General features: G+C 38.5%; 1 protein-coding gene across 3 annotated transcripts in view; it reads right to left on the bottom strand.

Moving 5' to 3' along the window:
* Nucleotides 1–23,516, bottom strand: part of RAB3GAP2 (RAB3 GTPase activating non-catalytic protein subunit 2) — a 47,258-nt gene extending 23,742 nt beyond the window's left edge. Inside the window, exons 1-13 of one of the 3 annotated variants that reach the window (XM_061991453.1) lie at nucleotides 23,262–23,516; nucleotides 12,154–12,218; nucleotides 11,379–11,502; nucleotides 9,770–9,851; nucleotides 7,583–7,630; nucleotides 7,395–7,470; nucleotides 7,150–7,251; nucleotides 6,014–6,113; nucleotides 3,740–3,838; nucleotides 2,637–2,785; nucleotides 1,600–1,679; nucleotides 1,408–1,497; nucleotides 481–620 (exon numbers count right to left, since the gene is read on the bottom strand). In XM_061991453.1, the coding sequence (XP_061847437.1) occupies nucleotides 481–620; nucleotides 1,408–1,497; nucleotides 1,600–1,679; nucleotides 2,637–2,785; nucleotides 3,740–3,838; nucleotides 6,014–6,113; nucleotides 7,150–7,251; nucleotides 7,395–7,470; nucleotides 7,583–7,630; nucleotides 9,770–9,851; nucleotides 11,379–11,502; nucleotides 12,154–12,218; nucleotides 23,262–23,370 (1,264 nt within the window). In that variant the 5' untranslated portion in view covers nucleotides 23,371–23,516. Of the gene's footprint in view, nucleotides 1–480; nucleotides 621–1,407; nucleotides 1,498–1,599; nucleotides 1,680–2,636; nucleotides 2,786–3,739; nucleotides 3,839–6,013; nucleotides 6,114–7,106; nucleotides 7,252–7,394; nucleotides 7,471–7,582; nucleotides 7,631–9,769; nucleotides 9,852–11,378; nucleotides 11,503–12,153; nucleotides 12,222–23,261 lie in introns of those variants that run through there. The other 2 variants (XM_061991452.1, XM_061991454.1) reach the window with 2 other exon arrangements.
* Between the last annotated feature and the right edge of the window lie 905 nt (nucleotides 23,517–24,421).

The raw sequence follows: 24,421 nt of genomic DNA on the forward strand, positions 1-24,421 counted from the left end.
AAAGTACAATTCAAAACAGTTAATTCAATAGATAGTTTTGCTTAAAAAGAAGATTCAGCCTTTTCTCACTGGAGAAAGGCTGTCAAACTTTAAATATGTGTCTGACTATCAAATAAAGCTTAGGACTCCAACAATACTTCCTCGATAATGCAGAGGTCTCAGTAATGAAGGGAGAAAAAAGATCCAAGAATATCAGAAAGCACATATTACAGCTAATAATCTTCAAAATATGAGAGAAGAAGAATGCATGGGGGAAACACTAGCTATGACACTGTTAGCATGTAGCTCAAATAGTGGCCATATCAGTATTTCAGGAATTGGTACAACAATATCCTTATGGACTTTATATTACATCTGTCCCTCACAACGTACTGATGTCTTTCTCAATAGTGGAAGAATGTTTGGAATTCTCAGTCTGAACATAAGAAGCCACAGTGTTTTGAAGAATATTATTTGCTCTACTAATATACACTTTTATACCTTTCCACATCCGAACTGCAAGTCCTCTTGTAACATCCAGTAAAATGACCCTTCCAAAATCGTCTGTTACTGCTGCCAAAGTGTTACATGGAGAAAGACATATCCTCTCACCATGGCGACGGGAATCTGGAAGTCCAAACCTACATAGAAAAAATTAAAAAGAAAAAATCAGGCAAAACGACTAAATACCTTTAGAAATACTACACAGAGTATCTCATAAGGACTAAGACTTGGTTTAAGGTAACATAAATGTATGGATAAAATTAAGAGCAAAGTATGAAAAGAGTTCCTGTGCTGTGTGCCGGAAGATCTTATAGATCCTACTGAAAACATTCTGGAGGTTCAGAAACTAGGGTGATTGCCATCCCTCACTGTCTGGCAAGGATCTCAGAACAGTGAGGTACTTACAAGACCTCTCTTATTGCCGAAGGGTCTTGAGAATACTTTAAAAGAATAATCAGGAGAAACAATCAGAAAATGATTTAGTCTTTTAATAACTTTCCTAGTAACATCAGGCTACAACCTGTTGTTCCCATTCTCCTCTCCCAACAGCTGACAGGAAAACAGGATTTCTCCTAAATTTTGTGAGGGGCTTTAAACTATCACAAGCAGCAAGCACCTCATGCAGCTTCTTCAAAGCTCTATAGTGATAAACTTTAGGACTGATATTTGTGTACTTATACCGTCATTGAACTCTGCATGCTCTTCTTTTACAGTAACAGTAAACCCATGCACTGGAATTGAAAGAGTGATTATTTATCCAGAATGATAAACTGAAATTAAACAAAGCTTAAAACACGTGACCTGCAAAACTATCATCACTGCTTAAAGTCAAGAAAAATAAATATGTTCATCATTTATGCAGCTTTCAAAAGAATTCAAAGACACAAGAGATTTAAAGTGATTGAGACAGCATGTAAAACTTACCTCACTGACAATGGAGTTGCAGGCTCAACTTTTGGTTTCTGTTTCTGGACAGGTTCTTCTTCATGTTTACTCTTCCAACCGAGCCAGCCACTTGCAATAGAAAAACACGTTAGTAGAATCATACTAATAGTCCTAAAAATCCTCAAACTGTTATGTAGCTACTACAACAAAAATAATTGAATGTTTTATTACCTGGCAGCATTAAATAATGCTGAAGTCAGTTTACTTGCAACTGCTAAAGCAACATGAGACAACAGTGGCTGTGAGCTACCCTGAAAGAAAGGAATAAAGTGTTTAGAAAGTCAAGAAATAGTTAGCCATGAACCACCCTAAAATGAAGGAACAAAAGTGTTTAGAAAGCCAAGAAATAGTTCTTACACTGAACTCAACTGCAGAATAGTTTTTCAGGCCTCCTATGGACTCTCAGCTCAGAAAGCATAGCTTTAAGACTCTGCAAAATTTTAATTCACTGCCCCCAGAAAAGCCATTCTGACATCTCTTTACTATTTCAAAATCCTCCTGCAAGTCACTGGTAGCTCAGTATGTTTGTCTGCAACAGAAGTTAAAAAAACCCTGTGTATGATTGATCATGGAGAGTTAGCCGACGTATGGCTTTGGCATCCTTGCAAACATCAACGTTAGCAGTTTTTTCATAAACACATTGGAAAAGCAAGTGCAAAATCAAAATTCTGATTCCAGCATTTTTAATCAACTTTCAATCCTGATAAAGACAGTACCCATGCAGAGTCTGAATGTACAAGACACACAACTATGCTGCCATCTTCCTTCTCCAGTAAGAGACTATGTTAAGTGTGCCACAGGCAGCATTACGCATAAGTTGCGGTTTTCTTCTACAAGTATTAGTTCCACTACACAAAATCACCACAGTACACTCAGGCCATGTGTGTACAGGATTGAAGGCAAGATGCCTCCCAAATTGCCTGAGATGCATGTTTACATAATTTCATCATAATTTTTTGGCAAACCGTAGGTTACTTAAATAAAATTACTTGTCTATCACATTTATTTTAAGACAAAATTTCTCCTTTGCAGGAACCTGTGGTAGACATCACTATTGCATCCACTCCAAATCATTCCAGTTTCCAAACATTAAGAAGAAGGGGAAGTGTCAGTATGAAACAAATACAAGAATATGTCAGAAACACCCATACAGAAAAGAAAAGGATTAATTATTCAAAGTTTCAGCAAGTTAGCTTTGTAATACATACCTCCAAGGCAAAAAAGAAACCAGTGAAAGGATTGGATCCAACAGTAACATACTGAGACATAGAAGGTGGGCTGTTTTTTATAGTTGCATTATATCCACCTATATTGGAGGCAGTCTTCATTTGATCAAAAGGACACAGTGTCATGATGCCTAACAAAAACATTAAAGTGAATGTCTTATACCTTCAGAACAAGGGCATGCAATTGCTCTAGAAGCCTAAAGATATTTGTCTTCTGGATTGACCAGCCAACACCCAGGGGGAAGGGAGAAGGAGCAGAAATTCCAAAGAACACAGCAGAAATAATCTAATGTACTTAGGTTAATTATAAAACATAGTTGGTTTGTCTACAAGAAAAATAATTTAGCAGAGTTCAGCAGCAAAATCACTTCCTCTAAATTTCACTTCACCTGTCTTATTAGCCCCCTACTGACCTCTTACCTGCTTTTGTGAAAAGGGTGGAAGAGAAATGATGCTTACTGTCCCTCAGATTTGTCTGTCTGACAAGAACCTGGGCTTCTGTAAATTCCTAAGGAGTAAAAGTCTTTGAGAGGCTAGAAGTCAATTTGTCTTTTTTGGAAAGGAGTAATCTCAAATTTTAGTTTCTTTACTTGCTAGACTCAGGAAAGACACGTATCAGTCTTAACCTGCCTGTCAGACAGCTCCTGACGAAAATCTTAGAATGATAGAATGGTAGGGGCTGGAAGGGACCTTTAGAGATCATCCAGTCCAACCCCCCTTCAGAAGCAGGTACACCTAGATCAGGTTGCATAGGAACATGCCCAGGCAGGTCATGAAAGCCTCCAAGGAAGGAGATTCCACACTGCATCTGATCTAAGTCTCTCTTGGCTGTTTCTTACCAAACAAGAGAGGACAAGACAGCTACAGCTGTAATATCCTTTCTCTGATCAAGTGGAAGGGGGAGGCTCAATCAGACTAGAATTGAAATACATTTCTGAATATGCCTAGTGATATCATTCACTACAACAGTCTTCTACTATTTCTATCCAACCAGTACCAGTAAATGCTTCCGTCCCAAATTTAAAGGCACAAAACCATTTAGTTTCATTCAATCCAAATAATTGAAATTGAACAGAAATTCTTACCAATACTAGCATGGTCAACAATTGTATCCACATCTTGCAAACCCCATTTCTTATAAGCTAATGGCGGAGGCTGAACATTCTCATTGCCAGATGCTGCAGCTGACAAAAGTTGACAAAACACAAAAAAAATTCCTACTGAGTCAAAGATAAAGGAATAGCATAGCAAAGGATGAAAAACAGATACAATCTGAAGGCACAAAGTAATCTAGTCTTAAATTAACATATATTTAAACACCTTCTGAGCTAAAATAGCCTTTTGGATTATTTACCTTAATGAAATGATTTTTTTTTTTAATTAACTGAATAAAATTGCATGTGATAATCCATCACAACTACATTTTGTACTTGCCGAGAGCTTTGTTTAATTAGTCGTTTACGCTTTAATATTCTGCACAGTTTTAAAATGCTACTACAATTTATTTCTATGGTATGGGCATTCCCTGACAAAGTACTTTAAAAGTCAGCACATTCACTAGCTATGTAACAATATGAGGAAAGAGGAATGGTAAAACTAAAGCAAAGACTAAAACTCCTCAAAGTATCTGTTACAACAAACAAATAACAGAGACTGAAGGAAGATACAGCACTCTGGCTGCAGCTATTACAACTAGCTGTAAGTGCTTCTCTGCAAACGGTCATCTTCTTTCACTGAGAGCACAATGTGTTCTGCTTATGAAAGAAGATGGACATTCCTCATTACAGTGTCTGTTTCCTTTCATATTTGACACAATTCACAGAATATCAGTTTTTAAAGTTCTGATTTAGAAGAGTCTTCTCCTATATTCCGTGGAAATGCTAACTTTTCACTAAAGACAGTAAGACTAGATAGACATTATTTGACAGACCCTAGGAACAATTTAGCATGTCAGATCAGGATCTGAGCAGAGCTAAAGCTAGATGTCTAGGGAAGAATATTAGAACAAGGACACATATCTGATTCTTCCTCTAAACCAGCTTCTGAAGAGACCTTCTCAGCCAGAGGTAAGCTTTAAATGCTCAGTGAACCTCTACAGCTTTCTCCTCCACTGATTTGCCAGTTTCCCTCTGAGCTCAAGCCAGCCTTTAGCATCCATGTCAACCTCAGGCAAAGAATTCCACAAATTAACCTCACATTACATGAATACACATCTACCTTTTATTTTGACTTTATTATCAGCAACAGCACCCATGTAATGTTTTATCTTGCAGAACTGTAACAACACTGTATTTGTCCCATCTACCACACAGTTCCATTGCATAGTTCTCCTGTCACCCCAGGAAACTGACCCTGTTTCCAAATTATAGTATAAATAGGCACTAAAAGAATAGGGTCAAAGGCTGTACAACCAAAACATGTATAAAAAGCTCTTACATATTTACACAAAGAGCAGTAACTATTACTGACATCGACATCACAGCATTATCACTTCCCAAGAAGTCCTTACTGGAAAGAAAAGCATTTCACTGACGTGCTACGAAGTTGTGGGTTAATCCCAGTGGGCAGCTAAGGACCCAAAGAGCTGCTTGCTTCTTCCCTCCCAGTGAGATGGGGAAGAGAATCAGGAGAGTAAAAGTGAGAAAACTTGTGGGTTGAGATAAAGACAGAGTAACAGTTAAAGCAAAAGCTCTGCACATAAGCAGAGCAAAATATGGAATTCATTCACCACTTCCCGTCAGCAGGCAGGTATTTAGCTGTTTCCAGGAAAGTAGGACTCCATCATACACAGCAGTTACTTGGGAAGTCAAACGCCATAATTCTGAATATTCTCCTCTTCCTCCTCCTCTAGCTTTTACCGCCAGGCAGGACATCATATGGTCTGGAACATCCCTTCAGTCGGTTAGGGTCAGCTGTCCCAGCTGTGACCCCTCCCAATTTCTGGTGAGTCCCCAGCCTGCTCACTGATGGGGCAGTGCCAGAAACAGAAAAGGCCTTGACACTGTGCAAGCACTGCTCAGAAATAGCTAAAATATCCCTGTGTTATCAACTCTGTTTTGATCTTCACTCCAAAACATAGCACCCTACCAATGACTATGAAGAAAATTAACTATCCTAGCCAAAACCAGTTTATGTTTTACAGTATGAATGTAAAAGACAGTCAATGCTACTTGGACAACTTGTGTTCCAAGAATATTAACTATAGAGGAAGAAACTTCCTTGTATGCAGTAGATGCCTATAAACTGATGGACAATCATGAAAGATCCAGATTTCACCTTGGTATTTAACAAACCTAAATAAATTGCATGTAATATAAAGTACTATTAAGAGAGTCAGAAATAAACATTCTTAAACGTACCTCTTGCCACCTGATTGCGACATGCACGAAGCGACTGAAAGAGGCTGAAACCATCAATTGTCACAATTGCTGCTGGGTACAAGATACTTAGTTCTTCATTCTACAGAAGAAAATGAGAGAAGGGAAGGAAAAAAAAATCACTGTTACTCTCGTAACAGCTTATTTTCCGGCATGTTTATATTATTAACTATACAAAGATGAGGATTCCATCTAGAGAGTTAATATCTAAGAAGCCACAGGCAATATACTGAGGAAAATCTACAGAAATTCAGTATTAAATTGTCCAATATCTTTATATTTCATCTTCTTTCAATGACTTTTACATTTGCTGAATATATTTTATGGCTTAGGGTGAAAACACAAAAATTACAGCAGCTTGTGAAGGCCACAGAAAAGTAGGTTTCTCTAGACTGCAAGCATCAAGGTTTTATGAGATAAATTCTGAAGATGGGCACATAAATGATAATTTGATGATACAAAATTGAGGCTCAAATTCCTTAATGCTTCTGTATTTCAAAGCTGATCCCAAGGGGTCATGCTAAATCACACAATCATTTGTATAAAGCAAACTTGGATATTTTTGTAACTTCATTTGTTTTCTGCACAAAGCACACCAATTCAGCCAAGAGCAAAGAAAGTCGGTTTTCCTACTAAATAGCTTGAGCTCTGCAAGAGCCATCTCTGCAGGAAATACCCACAGTGACATGCAGGTTACTACCACTGTCTCCTACAAAGATTGTTTTAATTTTCAGCTATCTTCTCCATGAAATAATTAAGGCAAATTCTAATGAATGAGTATATACAGCTCCTGGCACCTGTCAAGCTGCATTTTCTCCTTTCGTCAATATATTACCACATTTTGTGCCCATAAATTAATAAACAGGAAATGAAGGAAGCCTTCCTTTGCAAGGTTATCAGAGAAAAATAGAACAAATACATAGAGCTAACTAAATACTCAAAAAAACAAAATCTGAATCCTCAAACTATATAGGCATGAATACTTCTAGAACAAGAAATCCAGAGTTTCCTGTTCTAAAGGAATTGTCCATCCCATCAAAAACTGAGGATTCACAGAGAAGACTCCCTTCCATACCCCATAACACTGCCACTTCGCTTTTGAAATAATCTGACAAAACCTGTTCTGTGACACCAGGATGTCTGGGAATTTCATAGGTTCTGCACTTAAGCTGTAGGACAGGATCTTCATTTAAAAGCTGTGCAAGAAGCAGTACTCCACTCTAGAAGAGAAAGAATAATAAGCATGAAACATTTACCTCTGGGAAGGTAAAAAGCACTATCTGCAGAAACAGAAGAATTCTAGAAACAGATGTCTACAACAAGAGCTTGCTCATGGGCTTGCCATGCTGAGAAACATACCTACCTCAGTGTAAAATCGAACATAGCCAGAGGTGAAGCCAACCACAATGCAGGTCCAGTCAGGACGGCCCGTGGAACTCCTGTTTCACAAAGATACTAGAAGTTAAAAACAAATCCTGCTCTAAGCTGTAGACATAAAAGTATAATGTAAGGAGACTGATGATGCATATATGTAAGAATATCACTTCTTACCTCTTCTGACTTGCCAATGGAATACACAATACACTACTCACACATTCACTAGAAACAGAAAGATAAAACTAATAAATACGTTTTCTTCTCCAGTTGCAAAATTTTGCTCTACACATGAGATCTTGTCAAGTCAGTATTTTTAATACTTTAAGAATATATGAATGCAGCACATAAGACATCAAATTCATAGTAAAAAGCAAAAAAACCCATCTCATTGTAAAACACTTTCAACTACAAGTTCAAGAGCACCCAATTGCATGACTGCTTGTTACACCTTACTTGTGTCATCTTTCATCATTCACAAACTGATTATTCTGCCAGTACTCTTCAGTAAAGATTCAAGTTAAAATTCATATACCTAAAATGTAAATAAGTATTTTCTGACCTATAATGATATATCAAGAACAAGCACTATTTAAAAAACACAACTGAACCATACTTAAAAATTCTTTGAAATACAGCACACAATTAGGCAGACTTTAATATGCATTGCATTTCACTGCATTATAGTTTGAGAGCATTTGAAAAGCTAACATGGTCTTCCCACTTAAAGCAACAGCTAAGCATGCTCAATGCATGGCAGGCAAAGCATGCAGACAGCAAGTTCATGAGCAAGCCTCAGCATCTCAAAAGAAAAATTATTTAATTGTTACCATGACAGAAAGTTTTACACTGTCTGGAGAAACAGGAGCGGTACAAAGCTTTTACAAAAGAATATATAAATTCAAGATGACATCCCAAACAGCACTTAAAGCATAAACGTTCCCAGTACTGTTGATTATTTGCATTTCAGGTCACCTCCATTCCCCAAGGAGTGATTAAATAATCAGGTTAGACAATTACAGAAAAAAAAGCTTTCTAACTACAAGTTTGACACGAGCTGCAATTCACTTCCAACTTCAAAGCAACATTAAATATCTCAGTGAAACCTCATCTTCTCATAGCAAAGTTTAGCCACCACAGAATGCTATCAGTTGAAGGGAACTTTGGCAAGAAAAAAAAGCAAACAAAAAACCCAACCAACTAAAATTAAAAAAAAAATTAAAAAGTAACCCAAAATCAAAACAAAACCTCCAGGGAAGTCCTTTGACAATCTGCCAGCAATTGCTGTATTTACACTTCCACAGAAATAGAATATTCACCTACGGGAGAGTTAATCTTACATCGCAAACTTTATATCAAGATGTAGGGAATATAACAGTGCCTATCTAAAGAAAGCTCCCTGTTCTATGTGATAATGTCTCTTGATGCTGTAATAGTAGTAAGAAACAAACCTCCAAACACAATTTCTTCTCCTTTTTTAAAATAAAAGATGACAGGGTAATTCTAGTGGTAGTATGAGTAGAAAAAAAAAAACAAACTTGAAAAGATGCACATAAACCAGATCAAATGTGTGGTAGTAGTAGTTTTACGAAAAAGGATTTTGATTTTTACAGATTTGAGAAATGATGATTAAGTCAACACCTCCTGCAGCACAACAGAAGGTTGAAGCCAATAGGGAGCATACTCAAAGGCAAACAGCAACTCAAGGCTGCAAACTTCAGAGTGAAATGCAAAATCCTCTTCCATCTGGGAGATTTGAGAAAGCATCTGTCTCATTATTTGAAGACAGATTGAACAGAAATCTTGTTCAAAGACCAAATGTATGACCAAAGCAAATTTTCCAAGTCCCAGAATGACTCAGAGCCCAAAACCATTTCTTGATCAGAAAGATGACTTTATATTTGCTTGAGGTTTTGAAAATGAAAAGTAGTGCTTCTAAAATAACTTCATACGTTTCCAGCTGCAATATCCCCTAACAAAACTTCATCTGTAGTATAAAAGTAGATTTTCCAAAACTGATACTCCTTTTTTTCCCTTTCTAGAACAGGAACTTAAGAAAGCATAATAATGCAGATCTCTCAAAATGTCTACATTGCATACAAATTACACTGATTTGCACAGAAAGTACTTCTGTTAATTTGTGTTAATTTCTCGTGAAATATCACATTAGCCATGAAAAGCATTTGCAGACAATGCTTCCATTCACCCAGGTCACTCCATTTCTGTTTTCAACATTAAAATGCATCAGACCATGAATGCACTTGAATTAAAAGGCAAAAAAAAAGAATACAAGTAAAAAACATATGCTACTAATCATTAAACATGAAAACTGCATTTTTATCACAGCTGCATTTCAACACCTACCCTTCTTCAACATTTAGAGAGCCACTCCAGTCAACAGCATATTGCATTTCTTCTTTTCCCTTGTCACTGTGCTTCCATTTAGCTGCCATTGAGAATAAAGACATCGTCTATAGAAGTGTAATGTTTTGCATCTCACAAACATAGTTCTATTTGTAATCCTCCTCTTCTGCACAATATATCCTACTAGATTTAGATTAAGTGCTAATTACAAAGCTTGAAGACCATAAAAAGAACAAGACTGTTCTAGTGACTTTTCTAAAGAATTTTCATGTTTTATTAGAAATTTACATGGAACAAGGCATCACTAAAATTCTGAAATGTCTCATTTAATTTAAGAAGATTTATATATTTATACATAATGTAATTTTTAAAGGTTCAACTCAAGAAACACAGTTCCTTAGGAGAAAGCAAGGGAAAACTTATTGGGACATGACTGAAGATGACCTTTATGAAGTAGAAAAGTCAAATTTTAACTGCCAAAAGGGACAGGGGAATCCTACATTACATCTGACAATTTTTGATCATTACATCATAATCAGTATCAAAAACTTTGTTATTTGCACGGTGCTATTACAGTTGACATTTGACTGTTGAAATCTTCTCTTGGATGCCAATAGACAACTAAAAAAAAGTTAGCATCACATGTCATTTCTCTGACACCTAAAGCCTGAGACACAGAGACACTTGGGCCACTGTGTGGCAGAGTTGCAACTGTGCAGCTTAGCAGAAGCGGTTCTCCGGCAATTATCATAAATCACCTCCTTATTCTTGATCCAATAAGGATTTTTTGAAGCATACCTCTACCTTTTCAGTTTTGGTGAAAAACTTGCAACCAACCTACATCAGTTTTGGAACACAAAACTTAGCAGAGAATGACAAATGCAGTATGACAACTCAATGCAATATGCCTAACTATGCAACTTGGAACTTCCACTGACTGGTTTTGTTTTAAAATAGTACAATACTCTCCCTATCAGGTTTCCCTTCACCATGCTCACATGGCACCAGCCATGACTGTTAATAGCACCAGCACCCCAGGCAGCCACATATAGGCAACAGGAACTAGGTGATCAGTGTCCACATATTACTAAAGGTACTTTTAAAAGTTCTGAGAGCCCCTACTTTAGAGTACAATATCAAGCCATTCATTCTTCAAGATGGAGAACAATTTTCTATCAAAGGTGGACATGTCAAAAACAACCCACTTCGGTACACCCTGGTCCAGTTACCCCATCTTTTTTCAAGGGAGAAGAAAAATAAGGTCAAGTATTTCTTAATGGCTAAAATTAATGCAAAAGTTCTGGTTTTCTTATTGAGTACAATCAACATCAGTATCTCTGAGCATCTCAAACAACTGGGTAGTTATAATATATATAGTATATATATACCTGATTAAATGGTTTTGTCACATCCAAATATAGCAGAGAAGTAAAGCCAAAACTTATTTGCCAAGCAGTAGCTAGAAAATGCATGATGTGTACTATAAAACGCTTCAAAATTCTTGAAGGTATGCCTTGGAGGATACACAGATGGGGGTAGGGGGAAACAAATCTCATCCTCACTATAATGAAGTGTACTAGCATACCCACTTAGTGGAATGCATACTTACGCACTAAAAAGACTGCTTTCTGTTCATTAGCTATTACCATCAGGTCATTTGTTGGTGACAAGGACAACACACAGTCTTGAAGCCAGAAATTTCTCTGATTCTTGGAATTAGATTCCTCTTCTTCCTACAGGTAAAGCTTTAGTCAATGTATGCAACAATTTTTAAACATAGCAGTACTTGCAAAATTCACGACAACAGTTTTGCTTGCCCTCAATACCACCACTGAAAGGACTACTACTTTTCATGTCACTAAAGCTCCAACATGCATGAGTTGGGGTTGTTCAATCTGGACATGAGAAGGCTCCAGGGAGACCTTACAGCAGCATTCCAGAACCTAAAGAAGGTTACAAGAAAGATGGAGAGGGACTTTTTACAAGAGCATGTAGTGATAGGACAAAGGGTAATGGCTTCAAACTGAAAGAGGAAAGGTTTAGATTAGATATTGGGAAGAAGTTCTTCCCTGTGAGAGTGGTGGGGCACTGGAGTGGGTTGCCCAAAGAGGTTGTGGTTGCCCCATCCCTAAAGTGTTTAAGGCAAGGCTGGATGGGGCTTTGAGCAACCTGGTCTAGTGGAAGATGTTCCAGCACATGGCAGAGGGGTTGGAAAAATGATCCTTAAGGTCCCTTCCAACCCTTCATACAGTTCTATGATTTAAAATGCTGTCAACATCCTTCTGCCCAGGTCATCACTGTATAGGAGGAAAAAAACCCACTGTGTACCCACAAACAAGTGAAAAAGTCTTGTAGAACGGGCAAGCTCATATATATGAACTTACAGGTTCTTGTAATTCTGCTTCATCCCAAGCTCCCCAGCCACTGTCTTCCCAGCTTGTTGATTTGCCTGCTTAAAAAAAAATAAATAAATTGTCACACAAATACAGCACAGGCAATTAAAAACACAATTAAAATGACTGTTGATGGTTGATTTCCTTTCCCTGACAATGCATTATAACTTTGTTTACACCAGATACTAAACGAGTTCATCAGAAAATCATGAAGTGGCAGAAATGGTTGCCTTATTTCTGTGTATTTACTTCCATTTTTGACACTACGGAAAAGTAACAGAAGATGTAACCTAAGTACAGCTTGGAAGCAGATGTTAATGACACCCACCTCAAATTAATCCTGACAGACTGCATCTAGAACTCTGTACATCTGACAGTGTCTGGTACAGCACATCATCAGTCCTTCAACAAGGCCCCTCTGTGCTTTACTAGAACAAATTAGTCAACCAAATTTGCCTTTTCTCAGTTTCTCACAGACATTTCCAGAGAGATAAGACATATTTCTAGTTTTATACAGCAAGCTGAACCAAAGAGCAAGGACACAAGGTGAGGGAAACCCTGTGTGTCCACATGACAAAAGCTTTCTCCATCAGGTATAAAGACCTAAGACCTCACTGTGAAGTTTAAGCTTTAGCTTGATTTATCTAATTATTACTATTCAAAGACAACAAAAGATCCATCTTGTACATATTAGGTAGTTACAGCAGGAAAGTAAGGAGACAGCAGGCTCTCTTCAGCCCTTCAGGACTCTATTTATGTGCCCCCAGATGTTTTATTAACTAGCATAAGACCTGTAACACATCAAAAGAACTATATAAGCACAATTTTATGAGAAACAGTAAGTCTATACATAAGTAAAATACCTCCCTTTCCATGATGGTAGACTTTGGTTTGATTTAAGTTCCACTGCAGGATGAGACTGTATCCACATAAGTTCATTCTAACAGAGAAGGACATGACAACAAAACATCTGAGAACAGAATACTGCACACCCCACCACCACTCCCAGAGCAGTGAAAGCAAAAGCTGAACCTGTGGCCTCTGAGGGAAAATGAGCACAAGGACCTTGTCTATTCACTTCTTCACAAGACAACACAGAAGAAAATTAACAAGATACTGATCAGTTTCAATTTTGTCATTCAGAAACCTCAGAGAAACCACAAGCTCACAAAATTCCTCAAACACCTAGAAAGAGATTCACAGAGACGATGGCATCCTTCTCAGTTGTATTACAAAAGTGAATGCATTAGTCATACATTTAAAAAAATCTGAACTTCTTTCATCTAAAAATACAGAATTTGATGTGAATTTTAAAACCTATGCCACAGATAATTATGCACTATTCTCAAACACCACCATCACTAAGATTCTCAATAAGTCAATAAGCACCACTATAGCTCAGTAGACAAGCCAAGGATTGACTTCCTTCTAGAAGTATTTGCATGAAATCTGAAGCAGTAACATCAGTAAGACTTCAAGACTTTTCCAAGGATTTTTTTCAATTTATTCATTAATTGTTATCATGGCTACTTTAACTCAAAGAAGTTGAAATGCCATGTCTCAAATTAGTTTAAACTTAGTTTTAAGGAAGCACAATTTTGACATTTTGGATGGTCAAACAGTACAGAACAAAGTTTGTAGCAAGAGCACTCCAAATTTATTCAGTCTAAAAACTCTGCTTCCTTTAATGCCCAAAAAAGGTTGAATCCAATACAAAAAAAAAATGCAAACCAGAAATCTCTATTCTGTCTCTTTAGGCAGATTTTTAAACTCAGTGTGTCTAATGAAGACAAAAAACTTCAAAAAATAGTTTAACTTAAGAAAGAAACTTTTTACCAATGCTATTTTTGAAGGTATTTAATGAGACTGTAGAAGACAAAATACTCGCTCCATGAATAACCTTTGTTAAAATTGAAGGTCCGTACCATCTTACAAAATGGGCGAGTCAGACAGCTTTACTTCATCATCATCAATACAGATATGACTGAACAGTGTTTTCGCGCATAACCATATAAGCAACAAACTCCCAAAGGTCAGAGTGCCATCCAGTATTTGAGGTTGAGAATTTTTCAGTGTTCAAATACATAAAGGAGAATTATGGCAAATACTGTTGAATACAAACTAGAAGAAAACAGTAACTAACTTCAATATTTAGCGTAAGATGTCTAACAACATTCTACTTCTGTTTGCATTTTATTATCTCAAAAGACAACAAAATCTCCTTGCTATTAAGTTCATAGAAAAAAGGAATCTGTCAGTGTGCCACAGTCCAGAGAGGAACATAATCATAGCCAAAAACCACGGTCAGGGCCAATGCCTTCCCTACAGCATGGACCAATTTCTCCAAGAAACCTCAGTCACTTCAATTCTGAGACTTAACACCCAACATAAAACTTCAAGGTTGAGGATTCTACCTGACCCTTTGCAAACAGCTACATTTTCATGGTGGTTGTCATCTTTCCTGGATGAAGCCAGATCAATCAAAAAAGGATGGAAAAATTAGAGAATGGTGAGGTGTCATCCCAATGATGATCCTTCAGAATCATAACCTGCTCTACAAAGCCAGCATCTCTTCCACCTTACAAGAGTTTACAAGCTTGCTCCTTCGTATCCATCCTCCACACTGTACAGATGGCCCCCACGAGTGCTGATTGTATGTATTTCTCAAGCCCCCATATGCATTCTTTCCTTTCCTCCACACACTATTTTTTTAAAAAAAAGAAATTAAATTAAAAGGAAAATAAAATGGTTTCCTTATTTTTCAGATACTTCAGCTATGCAATAGTTATCAAAGCAAGGTATTTAAACAATAGACAACTAAACTCTGAAACAATGGACAGAGAGCAACAGAGGGATATATCAGTCAGACTTTAACTCAAAGCACATTGTTATTCAACTGTGTCAATGAATCACAAAATGCGTCACAGAATGTGTCAGCTTGCAGACTTTCCCACTTACCAGCACCTGATAAGGTTGGTAAAGTGAGAGATGACACAGGATCCAAATTCTGTTTATAATGAAGATTTTAAGAAATATCCCACCATTTCCCTTAGTAGCATTACAGATCAGAATAAGCAATTGTGGCATGTAAGACATTATCTAGTAACCAACACCTAAACAAACCCTAAAATAGTTCTTAACTTACAATACATTCATTTTTTCCAGTCCACTGTTGGGAGAAAAAAATGCTTTCCTGTGCATTTCCATTCTAATACTTAACAGAGATAGAGATGATCTCTGGCAAATAGTTCCCTCTAGACTGATAAAGCACCAGGAATATGCCAGAGTTTGCTTTACCGCAGGGATTGCAAAAATGAAGTTCATCTACTGGGTCTTCAAGACCCAATTCATTTTTTAATTTGAAGCACATTGCATTAAAACTCCATCATCAGAACACTTGAAGCTTTAGAGCTGCTTTAAGTGCTGCACATGTGCAGCACTGCTGCAACTATCTAAAGAGAATTCATTCCAAGAATGCTTATCATAAACAATACCAAATACAACAATTTCTACTGATAAGCAACTTTTGTTTAAAAGACAAAAACAGAGAAAACTTAGCTACAAATCTAGACTAACAAGGTCTATTTCATATTGAGTTTGACCTGTTAAATGCCACAGATATTTTTAGTCAGTCCAAGACTTCCTCTTCAAATTGCAGAATCTATCTTTGAGCACAGCATCCTCCCTTTTGGAGCAGCATGACGACCTGAGGCAGCCAGCAGAAGCCTTCTCTTTCCACCTATGTTTCAGCACTATGCAGGTTACCAGAGCACATACTTGGCATTGGCTTGCTCAGAAGAGCTTGCTTGCTCAAGTGGATGAGCGTGCATTGAAAAATTGGACCCTCAAAGGCACAAAGGTCCCATTACCTCTACCCACACAGAAATATGGCTTTAAAATAAGCAAGTTTTTGTTCATAGATTAATTTTTTTAATAGATAGGAAAAAATTCAACTCATGCACAAGCCAATAATCTACCTTCAGTGCATTTTAGATTGTTTGCCATAAAATACCAAGCTGCATGAGTCAGAAAAATAATATATACACTCCTTGTACCTATAAAAATTATAAAACCCAGTCGTGCTTCCATGTTTCAGATCTTAATGTACTGGTTTTGGCTGGGGTAATTAATTTTCTTCATAGTAGCTGGTATGGCACTATGTTTTGGATTTAGGATGACACAAACATAGGGATATTTCAGCTACTGCAGAGCAGTGCTTACGCAATGCCAAGGCCTTTTCTGTTTCTCACACAGCCTGCAGCAAGTGGGCTGAGAATGCACAAGAAGCTGGGAGAGGACGCACCTGGGACAGCTGACCCCAACAGACTAAAGGGATATCCCCTATCGTACATTTCCTGCCCAGCAATAAAATCCACGGGAAAGAAGAGAGGAGGGAGAGGGATGACATTGAGCGTTAAGGTGTTTGTTTTCCCACGTAATTGTTATGTGTGACAGAGCCCTGCTTTTCCAGAGATGGGTCAATGCCTGCAAATGGGAAATTGTGAATGAATTCATTATTTTGTTTTCACTGCATGCAGAACTTTTGCTTTGCCCATTAAACTGTCTTTACCTCAGCCCACAATTTTTCTCACTTTTACCCTTCCAAATCTCTTCCCCATCCACTGCTGAGGGAAGTGAACAAGCAGCTGTGTAGTGTTAACTGCCTACCAGGGTTAAACCACACACTTAAATGCTTGTGTGTAATTTGTTTGGTTTATGATCTTACAGCTTATTTATCATTCATGCTTTAAGAATTTATAAAATTAATAAGTAATAGTTCAAGATGTGATTACATGCAAGAGATTTTTTTAATTTATACTTATTGCAATTCTGATAGCATGTGATTGCATAATCAGTGAGGAAATAGAAGAAGTTTCTTTCCTCTTCAGGCCAAGGAATTTCAGAAATAGTTCAGAATCTTCTTCCTACTCATCCAGGTGGGTTTTGAATGTCTCCAGAGGAGGAGACTCCACAACCCATCTGGGCAGCCCGTTCCAGTGCTCCATTACCCTCACAGTGAAATTTTTCCTTTTGTGTCTTTGGAACCTCTTATGTTTCAGCTTGCACTTGTTGCCCGTTGCCCTATCATTGGACATCATGAAGAAGAGGAGGTGCTGAAGTAGCAAAATACTCACTTGCTAAGATGATTTGGACAGAGTACTCTAACACCATTTTGTCATGTGTTGAGAGTATATAATATAGTTCGCCCCTTATCTCAGAATGTATTAATAATTACAATTAGTGCATATTTTTATTATATTTTACATGAAAACTGAAAGAAAGTAATCTTAAATGTATAATGCAATCCAGAAATGAAGGATTTTATTAAAGAGGCAATATAAAAGAGCTTGTCACAAGACTTTTCAATAGGAATACACTAAATTCAATAAGAGGGATACAGAAACTGTTAAGAACCACTCTACTGCTAGATGCAATCTAGAATTTGATTTTGTAATTTTTTTCTTTGTAACCTTGTTTGCAACTCTGAAATAAAAAGCCTCATCTTCTGTATTTCTAAATTAAATTAATTGATCCAGACAGAGCAACTTGTGCAAGCACAACTCCAAAGATGCTATGTAGAGGAACTGGGCTGAAGAGAACTTTTCAGGATGCTGCCAATGTAATAGGGCGGGATTTTGGAAAAGTTTCTCTGCCAGACTTAAGCCATCAATCCTACAGGAAAAAGAAGCAGTGGACTAGATGATCTGTAAAGGTCCCTTCCAACCCCTACCATTCTATGATTCCATGATTCTAAGGTGACATCTCATAGCTCTGAGCAGTTCCTCAAAACAGGGGGTTGACTTTTTCTTTCCCCCGCAAAATAAGCAGTAACGTCTCAAAGCTGTGTGTTGTGCCATGCACCACTCTGAAGTGATTAGCTCTTTATTACAGATGCAGGTATCATTGCTTGGGAATTTCCAAGGACAAGTTTGGCTTGTGGTTTTTTTTTCTTATTAATTTCATTTAGGTAGTGGGAGATAAACACATGTGGGAACTAAAAGATCTGCACACCAGGAAAGTACTGATCTTTTAATTTCATCTTAACGCCTTGAAAACTTAGCTAGCAGCAGTCAGGCCTGGCTTTGTCACTGAATTGCTATCATTGAGCCTATCAAATGTTTTTAAACACAGTTCTAGCTCAAAATCTACTCAATGAAGAGAGACACATCACCTTAAGCAAGTTGTAGTTAAATTCCTCAAGTTATAAAGATTATAGAAAATGTTATGTGTCTTTATTGCTTAATTTTTGTGCTCTTTTCAGTTAAATATCAATTTCTTAATGCTGAAAATATGTTATGCCTCTGAAGCTTTACTATGTTTTGCAAATAAGACGAATTTTCTTGTTCATCTGTATGTCTTATTATAGGCAGTTGTATAATGGAGTTCACTGTTACAGCTGTTTTATGCTCTTGCCAATACACATCCCCAAAACATCGTCAACACAGCAAGCTGTCAAATTAAAGGTAAAGCAAGTACTTTCTATTTCCAGTATTTGCACATTTGAAACATCAGTTTTCCAAGTCACTTAGACACCACTAGATTCAGGCTACAGAGGATTTGTGCTTCATTATTAGCTTTAGCTTTTCTCAAGAACCGTAAATTCTGATGCTTTGTTAGTCCTGTTCATTAAAACACGAAAAAGCATTCAACCCCCTTTTTCCTATTCCCTAGAGAATAGGGCAATGAGAACTTCAGGTGAAGCATTTTTAACCAGCTCGCTCCATAATAACAGTTTTATTTAAGCTGTGTGAGACCAACAACTTTTATTCTAATATGTAGAACAAAAAAGTAGATATATTTTGTTTCATGGCAGGTCACCTCGGCCTATGAGCATTTCTTCTTAGTTATTTCAGCATTGCATTATTAACAATCTTAACACACAGAATCATAGAATGGTAGGGGTTGGAAGGGACCTTTAGAGATCATCCAGTCCAACCTCCATGATTATATAGCAAGAACAACATGAACCCTTCCTTCCAGAGTTTCCTGACCTACTAGGAAACAGACATCTGCACAACTGACTTTACCCAAGGTTCAGAGGAGGACACCTCTTCTTTTCCTCCTCAGTTTAACAGACAAGTATATCATTTGCACAGACTAGACAAGCTGTTTGGCTACAGAAGACTAAGTGAAGTTGTAGTTGATAGGATATTTCCATCAATTTTTCTACTGTTAAATGTGTTTAAATATTTACCTATACAAAGGAAGAAAAAAAATCAAGTTCCCTTAGAATAAAAGCACAAGTCAGTTACCTATATCCGTATTTTTAATATATGTAGCACTTTGATAAGCCTTTTCAAATTAAATTTGCAACTGGCAACCTAGATGAAGTTATTATAAATAAATGAAATACGCTGCTATGGCAAATCATACTAGGTGAGAAGGAACAGCTTTTTTATGCATACTAAAGACACCTAACTTCAAACTTCTATTAAAATCACAGCCTCACATCATGATTTAGGAACATATATTGCTTGCATTTTCAGACACAGGCAAATTTTTTTCATTTAAATTTTTTCAACAAGTATGCTTTTACATGAATCACCCTAGTGTAGTCGCAGAGAGTATTTGGTTAGTTTGGTTATAATGAAAAAAAGGGCAAAAGTTAAAACAGTACAAAAAACTTTAAGACGTAACTAAGCAATAAAAAAGTGAAGATCTACAGGTTCTAACAAAAGCCCTAAAGCACACCCACTGAGGATCCTGGAGGAACTTTCTCAAAAACACTTGTGATCCAAAGTCTGACAAGAGCTTTTGAAAATTCTACTAAGCACCTAAAACATTAAGTTATGACTCAAAAAAGTAATCATTTTGTTAACTGCTCAATAAAAATATGACATAAACATATATCTTCCTAAGGTAACCAGCATTTAACTATAAATTACTAGAGAAAGAGTTTTGATACAAATGTGGTATAACTTAAAAAACAAAACAAACACAAACACAAAAATAAAAGGTGCTGGTTCTTCAGTTTAAAATAAAAAACACTTACAACTTTGACATGTGTTTATTAATATTTATGTACTTGCTTATATATGAATAAACATAGCTTTAGTACAAAAGTTGTATTTGATAACAAAAGAACATGTTTTCTTTGTTGAGCCTTATCAGTAAAATCAAACTACTCTTAAGGGTTTTTCCTTGAAAAATAAAAATATAAAAGCAGATTCTAATTTAGATTTTTAAATGTACAACTTTATTAAACTACTGGTTTAAATCAGTATATTCTGCCAAGGGAACAGTTTTTTACTAAAGTGTTCCCTGATTAAAAAAACATTTAGTTATATCTTGCTTAAGTTAAAAATATTTGCCTTGGCTCTTTGTGCCAAAAAGTGCAATTCCACATTAAAAAAAACCCAAACCAAAACACTCACAACTCAAACAGTCAGGAAAAAAACCAAATAACACTTGCTTGGAATTTTTTCTCTTTCCTTGGTGCACAACATGTGAAGCAGAAATTTGTCTTGTGTTCTCACATTTCCTCACTTACACTTTATTTACGGTAAAGAGTTCATCCATGTGAATAACGTAAAAGTCCCAGTACACCACGATCACCAAAGAGAAAAGTGAGCAATTTTGGACTGCCATGCAACAAGTCAGTTGCTTACCAAGAAAAATTATTGGATTAGTATGTAGGCGAAAACAATAAAGAAAGAAGAATTCAAAATACACCCAGCTACAGCAATAACTGGGGGTGCAAGACTAAGATACTAGCACTAACTGCAGCATCTGTACCTCAACCTGAGTTTCAAAACAACCCTGCAGCTTTGCTATTCAGTTGGTTAGGCCACAAAGCCACAGCAAAGCAGACCTGGAGGAAGAAGTCTAATGGGAAAAGATCAAATATTTTTTTCTAATTTAGTATACCTTCACAATTTACTTATTTCTAACTTAAGATACCTCTGCAAGTTATAACAGTGTTTCTCCCTGTCAAAGATGAATGCACTAAGGATTTCTTCTTCAAAATGACTAATGTAGAATCTTATGCAAAAGTGACTTTGGGAACTCTCACTTGCTTACATTTTTGCTCATTTATCCTGAACCATGAAAACAGCTGTGATACCAAAAAACTACAGGCACAAATCCAAAAGATTTCAAAGAATCTAAATGAGCAGCATTTTGAAAAACACTTGATGCTGACACTCTGCCTCGATGATTAAATGAGCAAATATAAAAATAGAATACAGCCGACTCATTAAAATGGAAGAACAGCACATTTTAGAACATGCATCTTCTTTGCTTCCATCATTTTTGCGCCTTTACAACATACCAAATGTTTTCTCTCTTTACAGCTGCCATTTGATAAATCCACTCCAACAAAAGTATCCAAAAGTTATTTTACACAAACTTCTCTCACATGTACCACCAAGTAAGAGAGAAATACTTTAATTTCCTTCAGCGTGTGCTTTTAGAAACCCAATCACATTGCAATCTTTTGCTTTTATTTTCAGTCTTCAAGAGGCATTAACGGGACGCTACTGGTTCCAGAATTTCTCCTTCAGATACAAATTATAGTGAAAGAAAAGGCATATGGAATCTGTATTGAGAGCATTATTAGAGTAAAATAACAAGCACTAGTAGCAGTACATGACTGTTTTCTACCAAAAATCTTGGACAATGAAAACAGGCTACATAAAATTCTTCCAGAATTACTTTTTTTCCAAGGACATTTCAACAATGAAGTAAAATAAATCCAATCTTGAACACAAAAAGAAAGCATTCATAAAATACCACAACATTCATACAGTAATTTTAGTGGTAAAGTTATATGTATATATATACATATAGTTGAATATGTAGTGTACTTGCAAACTTTTTCCCAATTGCTGTGCTATCATTTCATCAGGACTTGTAGTAACAGGACAAAAGGACAACAGTTTTAAACTGAAAGAAGGTAGAATCAGATTGGATATAAGTAAGACATTTTTTACAACGAAGGTGGTGAGACACAGGAACAAGGTATAGACGTCCCATTGTCACAAGTGCTCAAGGTCATGCTGGACAGGCCTTTGAGCAACCTGATCTACTGAAAGGTGTCCCTGTCCACGGCAGGGAGGTTGGACTAGATGGACTTAACTCCACTCTATTCCAACTCAAACTATCCCATGATCTCACCCTTTTAATTCCCAGCTTAGACCTTTAAAGCTTTATAATAAATAACATGCTGCTTTTTCTTATAGCCCTGTTTACAGTTGAGAAAACTTTACAAACATCCTTATTAACCTCTTCACACACTTTTTCTTTCAGGCAGTTGCCAGAAATCCAAATATAGTTAACATGGTAAGGAACTAACAACATAGAGGCCAACATTTCATTTCCCTGTACTGTCTATCCTGGGCAAGGATGTGTTGGTCCTCCTCTGTTGAGAATAACAGCTTCTGTGGTATACAGCTCAGCTTTCACTGTACACTGCCTCACACAATAGACATCTGGTCCACAACTTCAGGCTGTAGTTGCTGCAAGATTTATTGCCCTTTAACTTAAGCTGTCAAACTAAATCTTTGGTACACTTTAAATGTGTTTTGCATTATTTGACAAACTTGCAGGCACAAAGTTTGTTAATTTCAGTAGAGTATCTTCAGACAACCGTGAGAAAATTACAAGCTTTCGTCTCTAGGTTTGTGCTGCACAAAGTCTGCGGCCAAAGAGCCTCATGTACACACTATAGGACGAGGACCGACATCCAAGAACAGCTGAGCTCCTGAAACTTCTGCATACCAAGAAAATCTGAGCTTGCAGGTGAAGATGCAGCGCTTGCAGCAGGTCATTCACCCTTCACAGCCCTTTACCGCAGTAGCGATGCCGAGCGCCTCACTCCCCGCGGCTACCCCCTACACGCCCCTGGCACATCCCTGAGCGGATAGGGACGGCTAAAGAAGCGGGGACGAGTGAGCCCAGAGCCCAGCCGGCAACCCCCGGCCTCGCCGTCAAGCAGCTCCGGCTGCGAGCACCGGGCAGAGGCGCCCAGCCCCATCAGGACAAGTCCCCGCTGGCCAGGCGGCTCTCTGCGGGAGGATCGAGACTTCCGAGGGGCCCGCGGGGCAGTGCCCCGCCACCGCCGAGGTCCCTCGCTCCCCCTTCCCGCGGGGCGGACTCACCGCTCTCCCTGCCGGCAGCGGGGCTGCCCCGGCGGCGCTGCGGCACCAGGAAGTCGCGAGCCGCCTCCAGGTCCTGGAAGTGACCGAAAGGGACCAGAGCGCACGACATGGTGCCGATGCCGGTGCCGGTGCCAGCGGTGGTGGTGGTGCCGGTGCCGCCGCCCAACCCGGAAATGGTCACAGACTTCCCTGACGCCCGGCGCCGTGCGGCCCCGCGCAGGACGCATGCGCGGGGCTGCCCGCTCCTGCGGGCCGCGGAGGAGGTTACAAGGCCGCGGCAGCCGGCGGTGGCAGTAGTGATATCGTTGCTCAGGTGTCCGTGAGGCTCCTTTCGTTTCGTGCAGGGAGAAGCAGCGGGGATGTGGTGGAAGCGGTGGTAGCTGCGGGGTGAGAGGGCCGAGGTCGCGCCCCTCCTCCGCCGGATTGCGACGTGGCCACAGCGGGAGAGACGGCGGTAGCCGCTCAGAGGAGGTGGAGTCGGCCCCCGCCGCGCTTCCTGAGGAGAATCGCCGTCAACGTGACCGATTCCTTCCCGGCCACTGAGCCCGCGGCTGGATGGGGCCGGCGGGAGGGCCTTGCCCCAGTCCGAGCTGCCGTATGCCTGCGGCCCTCGGGGCCAGCTCTGCTTGCGGCCCGGGCACCGGCACCAGGGAGCGGCTGTGAGCGCCTGGTCTTGGCAGACTGGAGGAAGAACAGCCGCCAAGTGCTGCGTTGGCTTTCCAGGGCCAACTTATTATACAGTCAGTGCCAGTAATTGGCATGTGAGAGTTGCACTGATGACAGTAACCGAGTACTTGGCAGGAAAGACAAGACAGTTTCCCAGCTGGCCTGGTTCTAAAGGAAGATGCTCAGAGAGGCTGATAGAATTTCATCATCCAAGCCTAGTGATGAACCAACACGTACCTAAACGCCAGTGTTATTTTGATGAATAGGGAACACCAGTGGGCAGTGAGGACAGGGTTTTGTTCAGTCTTAATTGCTCTTGCAAATAGAAAGCTTTTGTTTCACTTTAATGTCAGTTCTTTGGATACTGGGACATCTCAGTGGCAGCAGTGATTATGATGACTGAGATTTGCTGAGGAGTGGCATCAATATGGGGTCAATAACTGATCCACAGCCTGAAAAATCTACCTATAGGGCAAGGAGAATAAAAGCATGTG

The sequence above is a fragment of the Colius striatus genome, chromosome 2 (assembly GCF_028858725.1).
Source record: "Colius striatus isolate bColStr4 chromosome 2, bColStr4.1.hap1, whole genome shotgun sequence".
Lineage (NCBI taxonomy): Eukaryota > Metazoa > Chordata > Aves > Coliiformes > Coliidae > Colius > Colius striatus.